General features: G+C 39.4%; 1 protein-coding gene across 1 annotated transcript in view; it reads left to right on the top strand.

Moving 5' to 3' along the window:
• Positions 1-18,631, top strand: part of PCSK9 (proprotein convertase subtilisin/kexin type 9) — an 85,117-nt gene extending 66,486 nt beyond the window's left edge. The window contains exons 12-14 of the mRNA XM_073593450.1: positions 10,796-10,973; positions 15,977-16,158; positions 17,879-18,631. Of these exons, the coding sequence (XP_073449551.1) occupies positions 10,796-10,973; positions 15,977-16,158; positions 17,879-18,076 (558 nt within the window). The 3' untranslated portion in view covers positions 18,077-18,631. The remainder of the gene's footprint in view (positions 1-10,795; positions 10,974-15,976; positions 16,159-17,878) is intronic.
• Positions 18,632-25,000: the final 6,369 nt, after the last annotated feature.

The raw sequence follows: 25,000 nt of genomic DNA, 5'->3' as shown, positions 1-25,000 counted from the left end.
AATGTGTAAATTCGCTGATGAGTCTCGGGTCAAAGCTTACACAGTGGTGAGGCTTCGTGCTTGTTTGCTCAGGTAGCGTTGTGGGAGTTAGGAAAGAAGGTCCTGTGTCCTCTCATGCCAGTAAATACTGGTTTTGTTTGGTGCTACAGTGGGAGAATAAGCTGACATGGGAGCCATTGGAAAGTAGTTGCGAACATGAGGATGCCTGCTACCCAGAGAACTAGTTGCTTATGTATGAATGGGTATAGTATAGGGTCTCCAGGTCTTCCCTCCAGGTCTATTTTATAAATAGATATGATATGATGATTATCAAATTTCCATTGAGTAATAATTTTCCAGACAGCTGTGTAAAGTATGAACACACACACATGCAATATAAAAAGCAGGATGAAACGAAATGAAATATCTGCTTAAAATAGCTTACATATTTTTGCTATGTGCACTCTTGTATATGTGCATAACAGGCGTGCCTGATTTTAAATGACAGTATTTGAAAAATACCTGGTACTTGATAATACCTGGTGATCCTGCCAGCATCTTTGTGTCTCCACTGCTTCCTGTTGAAGTAGAATAGTAAAGTATCGAACCAGGCAGAACTTCAGCAATGCAGGTTTATTAACAGCTGATAACATACAGGTTTATGTTCAAAATATTACAATATACAGGTCTAATTTATACAGTTTCTTACAATGCATGCATATTAGATATAAATATTCTTATCCTCTAACCAAATTTAAACAATTGTGAATTGTTCTCACCTTGAACCAGAATGGGTCTTTACTGCCAATTCTTGGGAACCTCTCACCTGATAGGGACCAGCCGATCTGCCGGTCATCTGGTCCCCTCACAGAGTTCTGGGTTCCAGCTCGACCAAGTTCTTGAGGGAAATTCACCTGAGACCACATTCTGGAACAAGTTAAGAAGTCTTCTCTGACTCGTACGAGGAGACAAGTTATGGACAGATACTTGCCCATTGGTTCTGACCTCTATGACCCGTGCAATAGGGCAGCATACACAGAGTTCAGCCTTATGAGCTCCTATCTGACTTGTCCGAGGGGACAAGTTAGGACAGATACTTGCCCATTGGTTCTGACCTCTATGACCCGTGCAATAGGGCAGCATACATAGAGTTCAGCCTTATGAGCTCCTATCTGACTTGTCTGTCTAACAATTGCAGAGCTTGCATTTATATACTCTTTTACAAGTCTTATCTTAACATATCTCTTACATATGATTGGTCGCTAAGATCTACATTAAAGTAACCAACCATAAATCTGACACCTGTTCTACAACCAGATAAACTTAATTATTCCCAAAATTCCTATATGTTCATTAAAGTGATTTATAACTGTTTTTGTCCAATTAAAAACACCTGTATAGAGACAGTCTGGCACCCAGCTGTGTTATCAGACTCTCCTTATCTTGATACTAGCTTCAAGGATGAGAGATTTATGACATTTGGAAAATGAACTTTCAATAACCCCACCAGATGTGTTATATGTCTCACTATATGTATGTATTTTAACAGTTTTAATGAGGGCACAAGCAGACCTTTGTTTGACCTTGTCAAACTTAATTTAATGTTCTGTACATAACTTTCCTGTATTCCACCTAATTATTTTAACCACCTGTTTTGTTATCTGTCTGAGACCATTCTACATAACTTGAATCTATTCTAATGAATTTTCATCTAGTAGACTATCTTAATACATTTTCGAGAACACCTGTTTACAAGTACTTGTCATAAAGCAGAGGTCATTTAAAGTTCAACACTTATAAATGAAGACTTTCTAAATCTGGAAAACACAGTATACATTATTAAAGATTAATAATTGTTGCTTTACCTATTGAATAATAATATTGATAAAACCACTACTATATAATAATATAAATAATAATAATAATAATAATAATTATCAATAAAATATATGCAAATCAATATATACAATATGAAATACATTGGCTAATATGAGATTCCACAACATTTCCCCCCTGTTGAGGCTTCACACAAGCCTCACAGCAATTACAATACAGATCACCCACCATGCCCTTCAGAGACCCCATACACCCGACACTTATCACAAATTGTCCAAAAATAAAAACAAATCAGTCCAAAAAATAAAAATAAATAAATAAATCAGTCCAAAAAATAAAAATAAATAAATAAATCAGTCCAATCAAAAACACACTGCATCTTCTTCTGTAGCTGCAAAGTCCTTCTCCATATGTGGCATGGAAAACATAGTTGTCAGTCTCAGTGGCATCGTGATCATTCTTGCCACAAACTACTTGCAACAGGCAACAGTTACTCAGCAACATCACATCAAGGATAACAAGGAAGAGGAACAATCCGTTTAGCTAGTGAATGAAAGCCAAGTATGTGGTCCCAAGGAGCATTCAGCAGACTCAGTCCCATAAGGCTCTGCCTTTTCCTGCATAGGTCTTTTCAGCTTAGCCAAGTACTTGATGTGTCTGGAGAGATCTCTTTCATCATCATTTGCTGGTCCAGTATCATAGCACAAGCTGCTTTGGATGCTGTAAGACACAAGTTCAGTGCATACCTGTTCTGCAAAGGTACAAGTCTCAGATGTTCCAGTTCCTCCTTTTATGCATGAAATCCTTCCTTTGTAGTAATTAACATTTGTAACAAGTTGCATCATGTCTTTTGCGATCACCCGATATTTGTCTGGATATAAAATACACTTCAAAAATATAGTTATAAAAATAAAAATAAAGTCAGTGTCAGGATACAATAGGCCTCTGGCAAGCATTTCAGGGCAACCTACAAAGCAATGGCTCCTACACTCTCATCTTATCTAATAACTTAATTTAGTGTGTTCCTTTTACTTCTACAACATCCGCTAAAATAATATACATGTATCTATATAGTTTTATCATAATACAATACTCTTACAATATTAATAATATTTATTATTATAAATCCCTTGAAGTACATGTTTTCACTACAAAGTATTTTATATAGACTATTCTTTTACATTTCCCAACCTATACTATTTCCCATACAATAATTGTAAAATTCTTATAATTTCTTAATCTTGACTCCAACTATCAGTCACTATTACCCTGGTCATGTCATACTGTCAATATAGTCAGTCCAGAAATTTCATTAGTTTTAATTTTGTAGTCTTCCCACAAAGTTTGCTAAACCCAAAACCATTTCACTTTTTGTCCATTTCTGCACATACTATACTGCAGAATGTTATACAATAACAGTCAGCATGGGTCTCTTCTGTCAGTCACTGCTATACTGTCTAAGTTAGTAGCCTACCTCTCCTATGTCTTAAAACATAAATTATAAAACAAAATCAAGACAAATATCATAACATATCCTATAAAGCATCAATAGCATACAGTCTAGCGATAATGTCATACCCATTACCTTAAACCTCCCCACTTTTTTTTTTTTTTTTTTCCAAAAAATGATAAAACTATTTGTTTATAATGATTGAACATTTACTCAAAGTGGAACTCTACTCACAAAAATGTGACAAAATAAGGTTCATTAGCAAGAAAAATACATTCCACATTAATTATTATGCTACCATTTTACTGAAACCCATAACCTTTGAGCAGCAGTAGAATTTCAGGCTGTCAGCAGACTGTCCTCTAGATTTTAAGCAGTGCAAAAAAAATAGAGCACAACTGAGCCTGTGTAGAGCAAGGTGGAACAGTGGATTGTAAACAGTATAGGCACTTATTTTTTACTGTGCTTCATAGCTACACCTGCAAAAAGGGTTAGCCTCAAGTGATCCAGCAGGAAACAATTTTCTGACCAAAGTTCCACTTTAAGGTGTTCACAATATTAATATATATAAAAAACAAAACAACAGTAAGTCTCTACATACAAAGTATCACATATAATTAATTAGAATTGTCCATTACTGAAATACTTCCAATGTCTTTGTCTGCAACAGTCTCTTGTATGTATTCCATTTGCACTTATGTGAATAACACTCTTGGTAATCTCACTCAGACTTTGACTACTATAGAAACGGAAAATGTCACTGTCACAAATGTGGATTTAAATGGACACTTGAATTGTGAATTCTTCCACTTCCTTTTATGATCTTTAATGTACTTGCAGTCATCAAGAGTTACTGACATACATTCCTTTAGTGGCTTTGACTGGAACAAGAGATGACATCTAAAACAAGGATCTGTTTAGAAACAAAACTACACCAATTTGGTTAATTATTTTAAACACATGAACATTTTATCTCCCACTGTACAGCATGAAGTCTAAGCAACTATCATTTGCCTCTAGAACTCCTAAACTTAGTGACACATCTATCCAAAGTTTCATATGGCCCAGAAAATTGTATTTAATTTGGTCTACAACAGCCCATACAACCTATCCACCAATGAATATGAGTGTGGGCACAAGGTTCTATCGTCTATGCCAAGCATAGAGCAGAATGGAACTGATTTTTCATAAAATTGGGTACAATTATCTGATATCAGTGCTGAATACACTCCAATCCTGGGAAAAATTTCCCACATCAGACACTTAGCTGTTGTCTCATACATTTGCATGACCATATGAAAAACTGTGATTTACTTTTAAAAGGAGCAGACATTTATTAAACTATATCTATATCTACAGCTTTGTTCTTTCATTGCAATAAAGTCTATATACAGGCACACAAAATAGACTTTGAAGAACTACATTTTGTGAAACTACATTGTGATTGTTCATAATTAAAAATAAATCAAAATAAAATTACATGGTCACTTGCACAGTCTGTTAAATCTAAAGAGGTCAAGAAAATGTGCATTACTATGTCCCTTCCTTAAGAATAATTATATACAAATTTTATTGTTAATTAGATCATATTAATGCAGAGTGACCCTAATCAAAAAACTGACTTTGCCACCTGTAGTAGCATAACTAGGAACTTGAATAATAAAAAATCAAAAGGAGTGAAATTTTACAAAGTATAACTTTACATATGAAAACGTGCTGGCTGCTCCTGGAATAAAGAAACAAATTATTTATTTAGGCAAACTAATAATCAACCTGATAATTACTAAATATTGTAATCAGGTAGGACAAAATAAGTTATAGCCAATACCAATAAGGGACCTTGCTCACCAGAGCTTACAAGCTAATATTAAAAATTAAGACTCTAATTATCTAATTCACCCCCCTGTATGTGCTACATATAGCACATATAATAAGATGGTAGCACTGTTACCATGCATCACTCTTCACTATTCTTTTTAGAAAATAATAAACAAATATAAATTTGGAGTTCCCTGTTACCAAATAAATAAATCCCATTGCTATCTTTGTGAATACTACTAAATAGGCAAATATATAAAGATGACAGTATACATAATACTGTACAATAAGATAGAGACATGACAAAATAAACAAAAGCTACAAGGGAGAATAAGCACCCTACTTACAAGAGTGATACACTAAACATAAAATGCACCTTTCACTACTACAGTCCATAATATAAAAGACAAAATACCTATTATAATCTACAGTTTATATTCTAATAAAAAATCAACAAATGTTTGAGAATAAGAACGTATTCTGAGATTTTATTTATTTTCTGGTCAGCTCATCCAGTTTCTGTCTAAAGGCACCTAAACGTGCCCCTTTATCTCAGTACAGAGCACTGAGATGAGCTGTCACAAAAAGTGATTTAATGTAGTTGTTGCACGTACGTGCAGACAGCTATTTCTAAAATGGTGACTATACTTTTCTGCTCTCCTACACTCATACTGAAAGAAATACATTATCTTGCTTAACATGTAAAACCTACAACTGTAAAATGTTTTTAAGCATGACATTAATTACATTAGCAACATTGAATTTATCTACAGATATTTTCCTTCCAAAAGCAGTATGCTGGATACAAAAAATATGGGAGAACTTTGTGTCGTAAATTACTTAAAACAAACAACTTTCTTTTTTCTACAGTTTAAATAACTTCTAACTCCCTCAGCTCATTAATGGTGCTATCTAGCTGAGGTACATATTCAAAAGAATATAAAAAAAATAAAAAAAATAAAAAATAAAAAATGAATCGTGCCTTCCACACACACACTCACTCACTGCCAATAACATTTAGAACTTTGACGCTAAAGTCAATCAGTCACCATAGATGTATCAATCCCTAGCCTCTCAACGAAAGACACATACAATCATTCACATAGGGATTCATTTTACACCTCATACAAAAAAAAAAACAAAACACACACACACACACACACACATTTAACTCATATAAATATAAATCCTCCTATCAAATACTAATAACAAGTGTCACGAAATCAAAGATATGACACAGAAAGTTCTAATTGTATTTGTATGGAAGATACATACCATTTCCACATTCATCATACACTATGCAGAATTCAGCATCAGTTACATACTTCTTACAATTCACTCATAGAACTAACACATAGGGTCCTTTCACACCAACGTTTTTACAACCACTACAGACTTATTCTAACCTAATTTGGGAGATGATCAGTCTCCCTCACACATACAATATTCCCTAACAGTCTACAAAGATTACAAAGAAATTAACTTACATTTGTGAACATTCATTAACAAAATGTCATTATCTTCTGTTTTCTATATAGCAATACACAGTCACTCCACCTAGCAAAGTATGCATACATATGAACACAAATTCCTGACTATATATAAATATACAAATATTTACAGAATATTAAAACTGACAGCTTAGTTAGTAATTACTTATGGACAGCAGTGCTCAGAGTAAAGCCAATAGGCACCGTGCGCACATACGTCTCCTTACCAAAATGCTTGTCTCAAGACACGAAAAACCGCCAAGCCCTGCTTGCCACGGCGATCAGGAATGTCTCAGCCCGATCTTAACTAAGTTAGTACACAGACCGTTATAACAGATACATATAAACACATACACTTATAGCACAAAGACGATACATACCTTTTAACTTTGTTAACAAATGGAGCTCCAAAACCTTCACCTTATTTACCTGTCAGGACTTACCTTTCCTGACATTAACCTTCTAAACTCATGAGTATTATTTTACACCACAAAGGTACCTTTTGCTACTAATAGCTACATATCAGTACTGTTTCAGTTTTTTAACTTAGGCTTTCTAGGGATCTGATAACCCCAAAGCCTTCTCCTGATTGATTACCAATCCAGGAAACCAACATGCACGTTAACGCAGGTTCTCCAGGGGTCTTTAAGTCCCCAAAACCTCATCCAGACAAAATTTTGCAGTCAAGGTAAACAACATGCATGTTACGCAAGTTCTCCAGGGGTCTTTAAGTCCCCAAAACCTCATCCAGACAAAATTTTGCAGTCAAGGTAAACAACATGCATGTTACGCAAGTTCTCCAGGGGTCTTTAAGTCCCCAAAACCTCATCCAGACTTAAATTCGCAGTCCAGGGAATCAACATGCATGTTACGCAAGTTCTCCAGGGGTCTTTAAGTCCCCAAAACTTCATCCTGACTAATTTTTGCAGTCCAGGTAAACAACATGCATGTTACGCAAGTTCTCCAGGGGTCTTTAAGTCCCCAAAACCTCATCCTGACTAATTTTTGCAGTCCAGGGAAACAACATGCATGTTAAAGGTAGGTTCACACAGAGAGTAGCTAGCCTTCTACAGAGGTACCCTTCTGGAAAAATTTTTTTTTTTTTTTTTTTTTTTTACCCAGGGTATTTCATCCTGTACAATACATTTTAAGGCATTCACAGTTGAGAAAACCCAACCTACCATCACAAAGATCTGCCTGGTGGACAGCGATACCCCAACAACAACCACCCGCCCCTCCTAGCGCTAGCAAAACACGGCACAACACAATGCAGAACTAATAATAGGTGTCTGCTAACCTGATATAAATTGCGCAAAATTGTGTTAAGCTCAGTGCCTCACCAGCATGGAGTTAGGCAAGATCGGAGTTGAGGTTATGCTGTCCCCGTACGGGCCACCAAATGAAATAGAATAGTAAAGTATCGAACCAGGCAGAACTTCAGCAATGCAGGTTTATTAACAGCTGATAACATACAGGTTTATGTTCAAAATATTACAATATACAGGTCTAATTTATACAGTTTCTTACAATGCATGCATATTAGATATAAATATTCTTATCCTCTAACCAAATTTAAACAATTGTGAATTGTTCTCACCTTGAACCAGAATGGGTCTTTACTGCCAATTCTTGGGAACCTCTCACCTGATAGGGACCAGCCGATCTGCCGGTCATCTGGTCCCCTCACAGAGTTCTGGGTTCCAGCTCGACCAAGTTCTTGAGGGAAATTCACCTGAGACCACATTCTGGAACAAGTTAAGAAGTCTTCTCTGACTCGTACGAGGAGACAAGTTATGGACAGATACTTGCCCATTGGTTCTGACCTCTATGACCCGTGCAATAGGGCAGCATACACAGAGTTCAGCCTTATGAGCTCCTATCTGACTTGTCCGAGGGGACAAGTTAGGACAGATACTTGCCCATTGGTTCTGACCTCTATGACCCGTGCAATAGGGCAGCATACATAGAGTTCAGCCTTATGAGCTCCTATCTGACTTGTCTGAGGGGACAAGTTAGGACAGATACTTGCCCATTGGTTCTGACCTCTATGACCCGTGCAATAGGGCAGCATACATAGAGTTCAGCCTTATGAGCTCCTATCTGACTTGTCTGTCTAACAATTGCAGAGCTTGCATTTATATACTCTTTTACAAGTCTTATCTTAACATATCTCTTACATATGATTGGTCGCTAAGATCTACATCAAAGTAACCAACCATAAATCTGACACCTGTTCTACAACCAGATAAACTTAATTATTCCCAAAATTCCTATATGTTCATTAAAGTGATTTATAACTGTTTTTGTCCAATTAAAAACACCTGTATAGAGACAGTCTGGCACCCAGCTGTGTTATCAGACTCTTCTTATCTTGATACTAGCTTCAAGGATGACAGATTTATGACATTTGGAAAATGAACTTTCAATAACCCCACCAGATGTGTTATATGTCTCACTATATGTATGTATTTTAACAGTTTTAATGAGGGCACAAGCAGACCTTTGTTTGACCTTGTCAAACTTAATTTAATGTTCTGTACATAACTTTCCTGTATTCCACCTAATTATTTTAACCACCTGTTTTGTTATCTGTCTGAGACCATTCTACATAACTTGAATCTATTCTAATGAACTTTCATCCAGTAGACTATCTTAATACATTTTCGAGAACACCTGTTTACAAGTACTTGTCATAAAGCAGAGGTCATTTAAAGTTCAACACTTATAAATGAAGACTTTCTAAATCTGGAAAACACAGTATACATTATTAAAGATTAATAATTGTTGCTTTACTTATTGAATAATAATATTGATAAAACCACTACTATATAATAATATAAATAATAATAATAATAATAATTATCAATAAAATATATGCAAATCAATATATACAATATGAAATACATTGGCTAATATGAGATTCCACAACACTGTTTAACCACTTAAAGCGGAGTTCCAGCACAAAAAAAATGTTTTTTTTAATTGATCCTATCATTATTACTAGTACAATTCAAAAACTGTTATACAATGTTTATTATGTATTTAGCAAATATATTCATTTCTTACTGAATATTTGCTGCCTCCTGTTGTGGCTGTTGCCATCATGATTGTGGGCATGTGAAGCCCAACCGAGATCTCTTCCTGGATTCGTTTTGGAGAGGTGCATGCTGGGTTCCTTATCCAGCGATGTTGCAGGAGTGTCTAAGCTGCATTAGACTCTCTTTCTCACTGGCTGAGACAGCAGCGCGGAGCAATTAGCTCCTGCTGCTGTCAATCAAAATCATTCAGCCAATCAGGAGAGAGAGGGGGCGGGGCCGGGTCACGGCTCAGTGTCTAAATGGACACAGGGAGCTATGATTTGGCTCAGGTGCCCACATAGCAAGCTTCTTGCTGTGGGGGCACTCAACAGGAGGGAGGGGCCAGGAGCACAGAAGAGGCACCCGAGAAGAGGAGGATCCAGGCTGCTCTGTGCAAAACCAACTGCACAGAGGAGGTAAATATAACATGTTTGTTATTTTTCTAAATAAAAAACGAGACTTTATAATCACTTTAATGCTCTGGATAGAGACAAGTACACGCTATAGAGGGATATGCTTTGTTCATATTTCATATCTGTGGTTTACAACCTTTCCCCCAAATGCCAAAGCGTGCCCAATAGACCCTAAAGAGATTGCAGTCAAATGTCCACCAAAAAAAAACACCAATACAAGGTGTTTTTTTTTTTTCAAAAGCAGTAATGGTGTTTTACATAGAAATGTAATGGAATACAAATGGAATATCCTTGCATTATTCACAAGTTCTGCATTAACATATACTTTGAGCTGAGAGGTGACACTTCCAGCATTCAGTTTAGCAAAATGAAGTGTAAGCTGAACCACCATGTTCCAAGCACTCTTTCTATGCTTAATCTCTTTCACTAGGTGAGCTATTTTTCACCATGTGATCATTTTCAGATAACCTATATCCATGTCAGAGAATATCAATATGTGCATTTAGTATTCTCTGCCACCTAATCAGAATTAATCATCCCCTGATCTGAATTCAGTAAACATTAATCTCACCAACTGTATTACTGCATAGGACTTTTGTATTATACAAGCCAGATATTTGTTTGTTGTGCTGACACCATTCAGATAGCTATGCTTTCCAACTTGTTGCACAGGTCAGGATTATGGAAGATACACAGAACTCATGATAATGACTGTCTTTCTTTAACACACAGGATAAGGATGGTAAGAAGACCTGCATTGCCCACAATGCATTTGGAGGTGATGGAGTATATGCTATTGCAAGATGCTGTGTTTGGCCAAAAGCAAACTGCCAGGTTAATGCCAGCATTCCTGATGGTACAAACACCATGTCCACCGCCAGCTGCTCGGAGGAGGACCATGTTCTAACAGGTACTAACTAATAATCTAAAGCAAAGTCATACACATATAGTGATATATACTGTGTGTGTGTGTGTGTGTGTGTGTGTGTGTGTGTGTGTATATATATATATATATATATATATATTACAGTGCCTTGAAAAAGTATTCATACCCCTTGAAATTTTTACACATTTTTTCATGTTACAACCAAAAACGTGAATGTATTTTATTGGGATTTCATGTGATAGACCAACACAAAGTGGCACATAATTGTGAAGTGGAAGGAAAATGATAAATGGTTTTCAACATTTTTTACAAATAAATATCTGAAAAGTGTGGCATGAATTTATATTCAGCCCCCTTTACTCTGATACCCCTAACTAAAATCTAGTGGAACCAATTGCCTTTAGAAGTCACATAATTAGTAAATAGAGTCCACCTGTGTGTAATTTAATCTCCGTATAAATACAGCTGTTGTTTAGTAAAAAAAAAAAGCATCATGAAGGCCAAGGAACACACCAGACAGGTCAGGGATAAAGTTGTAGAGAAGTTTAAAGCAGGGTTAGGTTATAAAAAAATATCCCAAGCTTTGAAGATCTCACGGAGCACTGTTCAATCCATCATCCAAAAATGGAAAGAGTATGGCACAACTGCAAACCTACCAAGACATTGTTGTGAGTGTGGTATGGAATGTTAATAATACATATGGGGAATTTGAATTACATAAAATTCTAGTGTTTTGCGCAGTGCCTCCAACCTTACGGTAAGTTCAATTTTGGTCTCATCTGACCAGAGCATCTTCTTCTACATTTTTGCTGTGTTCCCCACATGCCTTCTTGCCAACTGCAAGCGGGACTTCTTATGGCTTTGTTTCAACAATGGCTTTCTTCCTGCGTAAAGGGCAGATTTGTGGAGTGTAGAACTAATAGTTGTCCTGTGAATAGATTCTCCCACCTGAGCTGTGGATCTCTGCAGCTCCTCCAGAGTTACCATGGGCCTTTTATCTGCTTCTCTGATTATTGCCTGTCAGTTTAGGCGGACAGCCATGTTGTCATGGCCGGGATACATAAAAATTTTCATAATTCATGAAACACTCAGCCAAGGAGTCGTCATTCCAGGAGAGCGTCCCCCCCCACACCAGAAGAAGTGGATTGAATCCTCTCCAGTGGAGGGTTGAGGTCAATATACAAACCTTATGTTGAAGCAGAGTAATATGAACATTGGTGCCACCTGACACAAAACCAACTGACAATGGTCAAACTAGTGTTTTGAGATCCAGATAGCAGAGCCTTTGATTAAAGGAAAGCCAGGGTAAATAACCCTATTGTTTCAAAGGGTGAGATTGTCTCCTTAGAAAGAACCCAGTGTTGACTCAGCTTTTTCCCAGACAATGGCAGAAGACACCCGCTTAATTATACACCAGAAGGACACCAGTCACAAGTTGAAACAGAACTAATGCCCTGTACACATGATCGGACATTCCGATAACAAAATCCATTGGATTTTTTCCAACGGATGTTGGCTCAAACTTGTCTTGCATACACACGATCACACAAAGTTGGTTGGAAATTCCGAACGTCAAGAACGCGGTGACGAGGCAAGAAAAAATGAATTTCAATAGCCAGTGCTGCTTTTCTGCTTGATTCCGAGTATGTGTGGAACTTTGTGTGTCGGAATTGTCTACACACGATCGGAATTTACCTGCTCTCAAACTTTGTGTGTCGGAAATTCCGATGGAAACTATCTGATGGAGCCTACACACGGTCGAAATTTCCGACAACAAGCTCCGATTGCACATTTTCCATCTGAAAGTCCGACCGTGTGTACAGGGCATAAGAGTATATGTATATATATTATGTATCTATATAGATATGGATGTATAATATGTTAAATTACAATGTTGCAACACATTTTGTAAGAATCAATGTGTACTGTAGTCATCCATGTATTTTACAAGGATTTGGCACCAGTATGTTATGGTTAAATGGTGATGTTGTTTAATTCCATAAATCTCTGTCAATCTCAATATATTTGGTTAGGTATAGATTTTATTTATAGCCAGCAATGTACACGAGATGGGGACAGCAAAAGTCCAGCAATCGCCATATTATTTTAACATGAAACATGTTAAAACACATTTCATAATAACACTAGACATCATATTCTGATCACACCTTTGCCATGATCACAGATGGGTGGGTGAGAATCAGGGCAGTTACCGCCCATATTTGGAACCAACCAATCACGAGATGGTAAACATGAAGTGAGGGAGGTAACATCCAAGAATTTGCACTATACAATAGGTGAGACACAGATGATTTAGGGGAGAGAGGACCACAGACCCACACGCTGACATACACTCTCTGGACGAACACAAATTTGGTAATAAGCGACCAATCCCCATCTCGCTGGACATTGCTGCTAGGGCAAAAATGTCACTCTCTAGATTTGCAAAGCTGGTAGAGACCTCCCAAAAAGACTTGCAGATGTAATTGCAGTGAAAGGTGGTTCTACAAAGTATTGACTCAGTGGGGGCTGAATACAAATGCACTCCACACTTTTCACATATTTATTTGTAAAAAAAATTGAAAACCATTTATCATTTTCCTTCCACTTCACAATTTGGTTCCACTTTGTGTTGGTCTATCACATAAAATCCTAATAAGATACATTTTAATTTTCGGTTGTAACATGACAAAATGTGGAAAATTTCAAGGGGTATGAATACTTTTTCAAGGCACTGTATCCCATATATATATATATATATATATATATATATATATATATAGACATTGTGCACACTATAATGGAAAAACAGTAAGACTAATTATTTTCAAGTGTAATTCCAGCCTAATAGCTACATAAATACACATACACAGTTAAAGCAGATCTAACATTATATTGTTTTTTTCAGTTCTGTTCCCTATGAAACAAAATACATGCAGTACTTTGTCGCATATTTCTAGATGCTTTCTAGCCTTAGTAGTGAGGTCTGACCTTACCCCATCCCCTCTGCCATGGCCGATCCGACAACAGCTATGTAGGCAGATGATTCAAAGCGGCAGCTTGTCTCAGCTTTGAACCCTTTCCAGGGACAGGGAACGGAATGATGAGGTTGACATGTCCCCCCACCCTCTGCATTTCTCTTGCCGTTGCTCGTCTCAGTAAAGTGTTCACAGCCAAGACAAGCTACAGCTATGAATCGGCTGTCTCCTTTATAGCAGTTATCTGATCAGCCAAGGTAGGGGGGAGGGGGGTGTAGGTAGGACCACATAACTAAGGTTAAAAAGCACTTAGAAACATAGGACAGAGTCATACATCTACTTTGTCCCATAGGGGACAGAACTGTAAAAAAATATATAATGAAAGATCTTAGCCTAGCTACCTTTTCAGGTATAATATTCTAAATTCTGTTTAATCTTGTTATTTACACACTTGCTACAATGAGTAGCCAGAAGTCACACCATTATTCACCTACTGCAGCTTTACAGCATTCCCAATCACCTGCTGCCCATTGGACTATGAAAGAACACCATATGCTTCTGAGGTCTTCTGTGCTATCTGCCCTTTGTAAGCTGCCTTATGACCTCCCCCTCTGGTTCCCAAAGTCTTAAACCATGTTTGATTGATAGAATCGTGCTATAGAGCTCGATCGTCACGGCGCATAACTTCCCAATCTTCACTTGACTTTTGTTGTGCAGGGGCAGATAATACAAAATGGTACATTTCCTACCAAATACTTATTGCAATTTTCCTTTCCTGATAGACTCCATGGCAGCATACGTTTGGGCAGCTCTGCCCTCACTCCTACCTCATAAGACCACACTCCCATACATTTTGAGACTGAGCCGGGGCCATGTTCCATAACTAGCCTAATCATGCCACTGGGAGGGGACTTGTGTTGTCATGAGTCCATCAGGAAAGGAAAATTATGGTGAGTATTTGGTAGGAAACTTTCCATTTTCCTGAGAGATTGCATGGCAGCATATGTTTGTAAACTAACTAGCCAGAAGAACAAGGGTGGGGATGCCGGTAAAGTTTCAATTATAGCGCTTAGCCAACAGAAAGTCTCACGGCTAAAATTAAACATGGCTTCTGTCTCAGCCTCGAAATATATGGGAGTCCTATGGGTCCTATGGGGTAGGGCGATGGCAGAGCTACCCAAACGTATGCTGCCATGGAGTCTGTCAGTAAAGAAAGATTCCAGGCAGTTATTTTAGCAGTATTTTAAAAATGTGTGCTTTTTTTGCTTAGAGGTTTACTCATATTTAAAATGTAAGTCATCAGACATGGCAAGACCTCATTTGAGGAGCATAAACAAACATAAAATACGACTAAGAGGTCTGTATGAGGAGTTTGCTGAACGAATGTGACACACATCCCACACAGCTCCAATGAAACTTGCTGTATTCTGTGTAATATAATTATCTCCTATGTTCATAATTGCCAGGGTGCTTTTTTCCCACTGGCAGGGGTATTAAAAAAGAAGCCCCATGTTATGGCCACTAGATGGTACTTACAATCATAGGAGGTAATTATACTATACAGAATACTGCAAGTTTGTGCTGCAAAAGGTATGACTGAAGACAGTATGATGTGCAAGGGGATAATTACGAAGACTATGATGGCGGGAAGTAAAGTACATATATCAGGATTGTGGATTGCATGATGGGGTGCAATATGTGCAGGAGAAGAGTGCGGAGGGTATGCCGTGGAGGGGGGGGGGGGTAATATATGCAGGAGGAGAGTAAGCAGTGAATGGCAGCAGGGAGTATGTGCAGGAGAGGAATGCAGAGGGTGTTATGGGGGAACCTACTGTATGTACAGTGTTCTATTTTTGCATACAGTCATACACTCTACGCATATTTATGATTCACCGCTGTATACATTAGTAAAGCAGCGCACAGATATTCATGTCAATGGCAGACTATGCACTGCACCTGTGAGGAGGAGACACTTGGAATTATGTTAAATGGGCTCAGCCAGTCGGTGTGCACGAGCCCTTAAGTAACTACTAATATTCTATTTCACAGGCTGCAGCTCTCACTCTCTGAACGGACATTTTAGTGACCATGTGAGGCCGGTGCACCACACTGGTAAGAAGGATCCTGTGTGTATTGGCAAAAATGAGATTACCTCTCATGCTCTATGCTGTCATGCTCCTAGTATCGCCTGCAAAGTCAAAGAGCATGCTCCTGTGGGCTTTACCGAAAAGGTACTACTCTTTTTATGCAATTGATTTTATTTTTGCAATGGTATATTCTTTTTTAACGAAACAGAGCATTTTGATAATATGAAGGTTATATGCTACTTTACATAATAAAGGAAAGCTGTCATGTGGGGAATATGAGGTTTTCCATTGGTGTCTTACCCTTCTGAAAATGCTAGTTGCCTGGCCTATATCCTGATTCTTTGTTTCCTATGATTTTATTGTTACTAACATGGGCTCTCCGGATTTCCTTAATCTGTATGCCTATTCTGGTTCAGGTTTTCAGACAGCTGCCATTTTTTTAAGAAGTGGCATTTCCTCATATTTTTCTCATGCATACTTTAAAGCCCAATAGCAGATAGGGCCAAATAAAACATATGTATCCCATAGCAGCGCTTCAGAATTAAAAAAACTGCTTCAGCTGCTATCCTTGCCCTATCTCACACTCATCCCCTGTCACGCTTATTCAGAGTGGAGTGACGCCCAGTACCAATCAACCTACTTCATGTGAGCCTAGGGTGTCAAGACTCCACCCCCCACATTTGACAGGATAATTCTGCAGAGAATGGCACCATGTCATGTGATTACATGGCACTGCTTTCTGCATCTTTCAGGATTTACTCACAACCAGAGGAAGTAGAGAGTGAAGAGAATGAGGGAGTGCACATTTTAGGCAAATGTGGGGAGCATTGCGAGCTTTAAAGCTGAAGTTTATTCTGCTTATATTTTGCTTTTGCTGGTTCCTCCCCCATCCTATAAATACACTAATGATTTTTTTTTTTACTTTCATTACACACCCTTATTAGATTCAGTGATATTATCACTAGTTCTATACTTCTCTATGCAATACAGGCAGATCCCTGCTTGTGCAGGTAACCCCCTGCCTCAGGAGTCCTGTCAAGAGCCCTCAGTCCTGATGCAAGCAGTAGGCTATATCTTGGAAGGTGAAATATCAAAATGCCTTGATGGATGGATGTCAGTTTGGAAGAGTGGGCATTACTAGGCAGACTGCCCAAGGCAATGCCCACATATTATGCTGACCCTCCCCGATTGAAAGAACTTAAATTCAGTGAATGAAGAGGGGGGGGGGGGGAGAGAGATAGGCTGTGGTTGAAACAGCTAGATGATGTTGGATGTTCCCCAGACAGGAAATGAGGTGGATGAGCTGCAGCTTCTGTTGCACACAACTGTGCAAGACTGGCTAGAGTTTAGCTTTAAATGTTACCAACCATTCCTGGAGATATTTTAGAGATAAGGGCCCTTTCACACCGGGGCAGTTTGCAGGCACTATTGCGCTAATAATAGCGCCTGCAAACCGACCCGAAAGTGCCGCTGCTTTGTCTCCAGTGTGAAAGCCCCGAGGGCTTTCACACTGGAGCTGTGCGCTAGCAGGACGGGAAAAAAAGTCCTGCTAGCAGCATCTTCGGAGCGGTGAAGGAGCGGAGTGTATACCGCTCCTTCACAGCTCCTGCCCATTGAAATCAATGGGACAGCGCGGCTTACCGCAGAGGCACTTTGCGGTGGTTTTTAACCATTTCTCGGCCGCTAGCGGGGGGTAAAAATGCCCCGCTAGCGGCCGAATACTGACGGTAAAGCGCCGCTTGCAATAGCGGCGCTTTACCGCCAACGCCGCCCCCGCCCCAGTGTGAAAGGGCCCTAAGCAATAACCATCTTTCTTTCTGACTGTAATAATACAAATTTAACATTGTTAACATTTGCATTGCAGGTGACGGTGTCATGTGACGATGGCTGGACCCTGACCGGTTGCAATGGGTATACTCGAAGCTCTACCGCTCTTGGATCATATCCAATTGATAATACTTGTGTTGTTTTTAATCCAAAAGGCGGTAAAGGAGCTGCAGCTATTGCGATTTGCTGCCAGAACAAAAACACAGACAGCAATCAAAGTTCAAACTATAGGTGAAAGTCTGTCTCTAACATGCACCTATCACATTTTACATGGTGAAGGCGACCATAGTGCTGGATGAACTTACATATTATTGGAATGCATCTTGTCAGTTCAACTCAGGGCAGTATTAGACATATAGCGAAATAAACCAACCTAAAGGACTACATAAAGCACTATTGCACCACATAAGATAAATTCAATGCAATGTCTGAAAAACAACTACCCTTTCTAAGGAAAAATTCTATTGTGGGATCACATGGTTCTAACAGTCATATTCATATTATGGATTTTAAAAAAATTGGGTTTGGGCTCTCCTCATGTTATAGGATAGTTTGGTGTGAATCCCATCAACCTGTAGAAATATTCTTCCCTGTGTATTATGTGTCAGTTATGATGAAGCTGTGGTTGGGGCTAGACATAATATGGCTGCTCGTGACTTTAAATTAGGACAAGCACAGGCAACAAATTATTTTGGGTGTTTAGTAAGGTCAGTCGATTTACAGATTAGCTCCTCTCCCTGCTTCGGAAATTGGCATATATATATATATATATATATATATATATATATATATATATATATATACAGTATCTCACAAAAGTGAGTGCACCCCTCACATTTTTGTAAATATTTTATTATATCTTTTCATGTGACAACACTGAAGAAATTACACTTTGCTACAATGTAAAGTAGTGAGTGTATAGCTTGTATAACAGTGTAAATTTGCTGTCCCCTCAAAATAACTCAACACACAGCCATTAATGTCTAAACCGCTGACAACAAAAGTGAGTACACCCCTAAGTGAAAATGTCCAAATTGGGCCCAATTAGCCATTTTCCCTCCCGGGTGTCATGTGACTTGTTAGTGTTACAATGTTTCAGGCGAGAATGGGGAGCAGGTGTGTTAAATTTGGTGTTATCGCTCTCACTCACATACTGGTCATTGGAAGTTCAACATGGCACCTCATGGCAAAGAACTCTCTGAGGATCTAAAAAAAAAAAAGAATTGCTGCTCTATATAAAGATGACCTAGGCTATAAGAAGTTTGCCAAGACCCTGAAACTGAAGCTGCAGCACATTGGCCAAGACCATACAGTGGTTTAACAGGACAGGTTCCACTCAGACCAGGCCTTGCTATGGTTGACCAAAGAAGTTGACTGCAGGTGCTCAGCGTCATATCCAGAGGTTGTCTTTGGGAAATAGATGTATGAGTGCTGCCAGCTTTGCTGCAGAGGTTAAAGGGGTGGGGGGGTCAGCCTGTCAGTGCTCAGACCATACATCGCACAGTGCATCAAATTGGTGTGCATGGCTGTTGTCCCAGAAGGAAGCCTCTTCTAAAGATGATGCACAAGAAAGCCCGCAAACAGTTTGCTGAAGACAAGCAGACTAAGGACATGGATTACTGGAACCATGTCCTGTGGTCTGATGAGACCAAGATAAACTTATTTGGTTCAGATGGTGTCAAGCGTGTGTGGCGGCAACCAGGTGAGGAGTACAAAGACAAGTGTGTCTTGCCTACAGTCAAGCATGGTGGTGGGAGTGTCATGGTCTGGGACTGCATGGGTGCTGCCATGAATGCCAACATGTACTGTGACGTATTGCAGCAGAGCATGATCCCCTACCTTCGGAGACTGGGACACAGGGCAGTATTCCAACATAATAACGACCCCAAACACACCTCCAAGATGACCACTGCCTTGCTAAAGAAGCTGAGGGTAAAGGTGATGGACTAGCCAAGATTGTCTCCAGTCCTAAACCCTATTGAGCATCAAATGGAATGTGGAGTAACGCAAGGTCTCTAACATCCACCAGCTCCGTGATGTCTTCATGGAGGAGTGGAAGAGGACTCCAGTGGCAACCTGTGAAGCTCTGGTGAACTCCATGTCCAAGAGGGTTAAGGCAGTGCTGGAAAAAATTGGTGGCCATACAAAATATTGACACTTTGAGCCCAATTTGGACATTTTCACTTCAGGGTTGTACTGACTTTTGTTGCTAGCGGTTTAGACATTAATGGCTGTGTGTTGAGTTATTTTGAGGGGACAGCAAATTTACACTGTTATACAATCTGTACACTCACTACTTTACATTGTAGCAAAGTGTAATTTCTTCAGTGTTGTCACATGAAAAGATAGAATAAAATATTTACAAAAATGTGAGGGGTATACTCACTTTTGTGAGATACTGTGTGTGTGTGTATGTGTATATATATATATATATATATATATATATATATATATATATACTGTATAGAGATTGTAACAGCTCAGTCAATTGGAACAATTACATGGTCCATTTTAGGACATATTTGTGTATTCTCCCTACAGTCCCTCCAAATCTTGCTCCTGCTACAAAACCTTGTCCTCCTCCAAAGCCCAACCAGTTCTCCCACAAGGATAGGACATTTGATGGGTTATTTCCTTCGATCTCCTCCAAACCTTGCTCAGGTGTGACTTCTCTACTTGTCAGGTGTACTTCCTTCTGCAGCCAGTGCCATGTAATCATTTGTCTCACTTCCCCATGCCCCATGGAACGTCTCACTGGCCAGAGGGGCAGCAGATTTGTTTATGATGTTGTTAATAAAAACTATTGTATAATAAAAGCTGTTGGCGTTTTCATTCCTTTAACAAGATTCAAGAGTCAGAATATGGATGCTACAGTGGCCCAGAAAAGTGGCCTAGAAGAGCAGCACAGCGATACAGGAGGTGACATCACTTCTTTTGTGTCACAGAGCGTCGATTCTGGATCAGTGCAATATCTGAAGTTTATAAAACACATCAGATTGCAGTGCAAAAGATACTAATGTGAGCAGCGGCAAAAAAATTACTGGATATACACAAAACAATAAAAATAAAAAACAAATTAAGCTGCGCTTATATAATGAAATACCTTGAAACACACATATGCAATATAAAACATATAAATTATTATATTGGTTATATACCAAAAAAAACTGCACAAATTGTGCCTAGATTAAAAAAAAAAAAAAAAAATATAGAAAGAACATCCAGTGCACCAAAATAAAAGTCCAACACCAATGAGGATCTTCCACTTCCAAGGAGAATCTCAGAGACCACAGAACATCAGACATCCGGCATCTCAAAACTCCTCCAGCACAGGCTCTCAAACACAGGCAGGTGCCAAAATGCTGTTCGACTTGCATGCATGCGTGGTGATGTCACGACTTCCGGTCACATCCTACATGTTTATTCAAATATGACATCATTGGGTGCTCCAGCCTGTGCTGGAGAAGCTTTGAGATGCTGGATGTCTGATGTGCAGTGGTCTTTGCATTACATACAAGCGCTGTGTGACTCTTTGACATCAAGAGTCACATATGAACTGGTAATCCTTTGAGTGGTTGTCTAGGTCAGTGGTTCTCAACCTCAGTCCTCAAGTACCCCCAATGGGCCATGTTTTCAGGTTTTCCTTTACTTTGCACAGCTGCTTTAAATTAATATCTATGACATGGTATTGATAAGAGCTATTTTATTTAAGGGAAGTTCCCAAAACATGGCCCATTGGGGGTACTTGAGGACTGAGGTTGAGAACCACTGGTCTAGGTGAGCATGAGGTGGCTTTCTGTCTTTGATTATGTAACATAATCACTGAGATTCTCCTTGGAATTGGAAGATCCTTCATGGTGTTGGACTTTTATTTTGGTGCACTGGACTTTCCTTCCATTCAACACAAATTTTTTCTAACTTTCATCCAGAGACAAAAATCAGTCCATCGGCTTGTTTTTGTTGTTTTATTGGGGGGGGGAAACAACTTGCTTGGCCAATAGGGATTATGGCAATGCCCAACTTGACTTGACAGAACAATACAGGACAACTTCCTTTACTCTGTACACTGAAAAATTGAAAATCCTGGACTGTATTCCCTCCAGAACAATGACAGTCTCTCTGGAAATGGCAGTAAGAATTCCCCTTATAGGAGCTCTGTGTCCCTTTAGTGGAATTTAGCAAAGTTCCAAACTTGCAGAAGCTCTATGTCCCTTTTCTTGGAAATACCAGTCCACCTGGCAGCTTGGGAAAGTGTCCCAGAACAAGGGATTGGGTTTAGATTGTGAACACTGTCCCAGAAAAGCTTGCTGGATATTGCATCTGGCATCTTTCACTCTTTCTTTTGCCCTGGGAGTGTAAAGGTACTGACACTGGAAATCCTGCTGCTTTTGAGAAAACTGCTGTTCAGGCCTCCTGCTGTCCAGGTCCTCCCATGCTAGCCAGGATGTTTTCTAGTAGAGACTGAAGGGTTGTGGAGATTCCTCTGTCCTTCCTTCTTCAGATCCTAGCCTGGACAAAAAGCCCCGTCAGCCCCATGGTCCCCTCCCAGGCTACATGACACAGCCACAGCACTCCATCTTCCACCTTACAACAACTTCTCCGCTAGCCAGGCTCCATAATATTTATGGGCTGATCCAGCCCTCCTGCCTGGGGATTGCCCTTAAATATGCAGATCATGGCCTCTTTGCCTCTAGCTTCTAGAACCAGGGGGAGGTACCAGAGGCCTGACCTCTAGAGCCCTCCAGCCTGTCCTACAAAAACCCCAACCAATTAACCAGACTCACACAGCTACTGAGAGTCAAAATACATTTTCCTCACTCTAACTGTACACTAGAGGGTGCTACATCCATTATATAATATTTTTGTTATCACTAGAGTGATCATCAGCAGGAGGAAGAAGGTCCAAATTGCACTATATAGTACTTTGGTTGTATTGTGCAGAGTATTGGTAATCATGGGCTAGAAGCTTCTTGTATACAGCAGAACACTTTTACTCTCATTGAGGATATCTTTATCATGGCTTTACATCATGTAGACAGAAAACAGGAACAAGGAGCATACAACTACATACTTAGAAAGATAATACTTCCTCCAAATACATTACCATAGATACACACTACAGTGCCACCTGCTTGATAGATAGGTATAATGAATACACTATATATATAGTTTGCAGTACTTTACATTACATGTTGTTGTTCCAGCACCCCTTCTCGACAGCATGTGTTTTGTCAAATTATATTCAGCTTCTTCTGGAAATAACTATGACGTTCCTTCAACAAAGCTTTGGTGAGTGCATCAGCAGTCACCTCCTCTGATGGGCAGTAATGAATGCCAATAACACCTTGCTCTTGATTATCCTTCAGTAGGAGATACTTGACGTCGATGTGTTTGGTTCTAGGATTGACCCTTTCTGATTGCTTAAGCTTTATACAACCCTGGTTGTCTTCAAAAATGGGAATTGATTTTGACATGTCTATCCCAATGTCCACAAAAAGTTGACTAATCCATATTGCTTCTTGGCATACATATGCTATTGCAAAGTACTCTTCTCCAGTGGAAGATAGAGCGACAGTTGCTTGCTTTCGACTAGACCAACTTATGGTTCCTTCCCCATACTGGAAGATGAATCTACTTGTGGATTTGCGGCCTGTGCAGTCACCAGCCCAATCGGCATCCACATATCCGACCAGTTTTGGATTTGATGTTGGCCTGGTGGCATACAGCCTAGCTGAAGAGGGGGTTCCAGTTCCCTATCCCTGTACACCTTCTTAACCAACTTGATTATTCATGAAACTATTGTACTAGAGCAGGGGTGTCTGTGTTTAAGTGGGCTGGAAGATAGACTACTCTTAGGTCCTTCAGATTCCCCTCTGCCCAAATGAAGATGGGTTCCACTTCCCTTAGTAAGGAACTGTTGTTGGTTCCGCCTTGGTGATGTATGTATGATATTACAACTCTATTGTCTATCCGAATCAGAACTGATTGGTCCTTGATCTCAGAGAGCAAATGCTATTGATGCGAGATAAGCCGCCTGGATTTCTGGGATATTTTCGATGATGTCTGCCGCACTGAACGCCCATCTCTCTTGAACCAACATCTGGTTGCAATGTGCCTTCTAGCCTATTGCATTGACATCTGTGGTAACTGTGGTCCAAAAGACATGCCTTAATGGACGTGGCTTTACAGGCATCTCCCTCTTTGTCCACTAGTGCAGACCCCTGGGCATCAAACTTGTTTGATATATGGACTGGGATAGACTGCTTCAGGAATTCTAGCTAAAAGGTGCCTGAGGTATCCATGTATCCATGGGACCATCTGGATATAAAAAACAAAAATCCCTATTAAGTTGAGTTAGCTTGAGGCTGTTATGTAGGACCATGTCCTCACTCTCCTTACTTTCTGAATGATCGCCCACACTTTCTGAGATGGCAGGGACTCTGTCCCTTTTGCAGTGTTGAATAAGGTGCCTAAACTGGAGAAAAGATGACTCGTTTGATGATTTACCATCAGACCGTATCTTGATAGTGTAGGCCACAGCATCCACCTGTGTTCCATTAGCTGGGCTGGATCTTTTGATAAAAGGAGGATATTGTCTGGTTAGTGATAAGAACTGAGACCCAGTTCTCATAAAGATGCTTAGATAGTGATCCGAGCCCTCGTGAGGGCTCTGAGGGAAGTGCAGGGTCTGAACGGGAGACTCTGAAATTCTAGATGGGCGTGCTTGACTGAAAATCTCAGATACTTCTGTAACAGTTGTAGTATGGGTACGTGCAAGTAAGCATCCCTGAATCCCCGGGTACATCTAATTCTGCATTTCTGGGGAATCACGTCTGACTTTTCTCCTGTGACGCAGGAAATGGCTTTCTGTAACCTTTCTGCAAAGAGTGATTTACCATCAAAAAAAGGGTATTTATACTAAAATTTTGTTTTGACACATTGTCAGCTGCCCGTAGTTCTGACCACAATACCCATATGGCTATCATAAGTAGTGACATTGATCTTGCAAAGTAACAAACTGTATCCATCGCCATCTCACCGGTGAACTCTGCTGAGAGCCATAATTTGCCCAAAGTCTTGACTATATTTTCCCTAGGAACATTTTGATGAATCATTGTTTCCATGTTTTTGGTCCATGCCCACAGGGCTTTGGATACAA

Source organism: Aquarana catesbeiana, linkage group LG07, assembly GCF_042186555.1.
Source record: "Aquarana catesbeiana isolate 2022-GZ linkage group LG07, ASM4218655v1, whole genome shotgun sequence".
Lineage (NCBI taxonomy): Eukaryota > Metazoa > Chordata > Amphibia > Anura > Ranidae > Aquarana > Aquarana catesbeiana.
The sequence above is the reverse complement of the archived record's forward strand: the minus strand, read 5'-3'. Positions and strand labels throughout refer to the sequence as shown.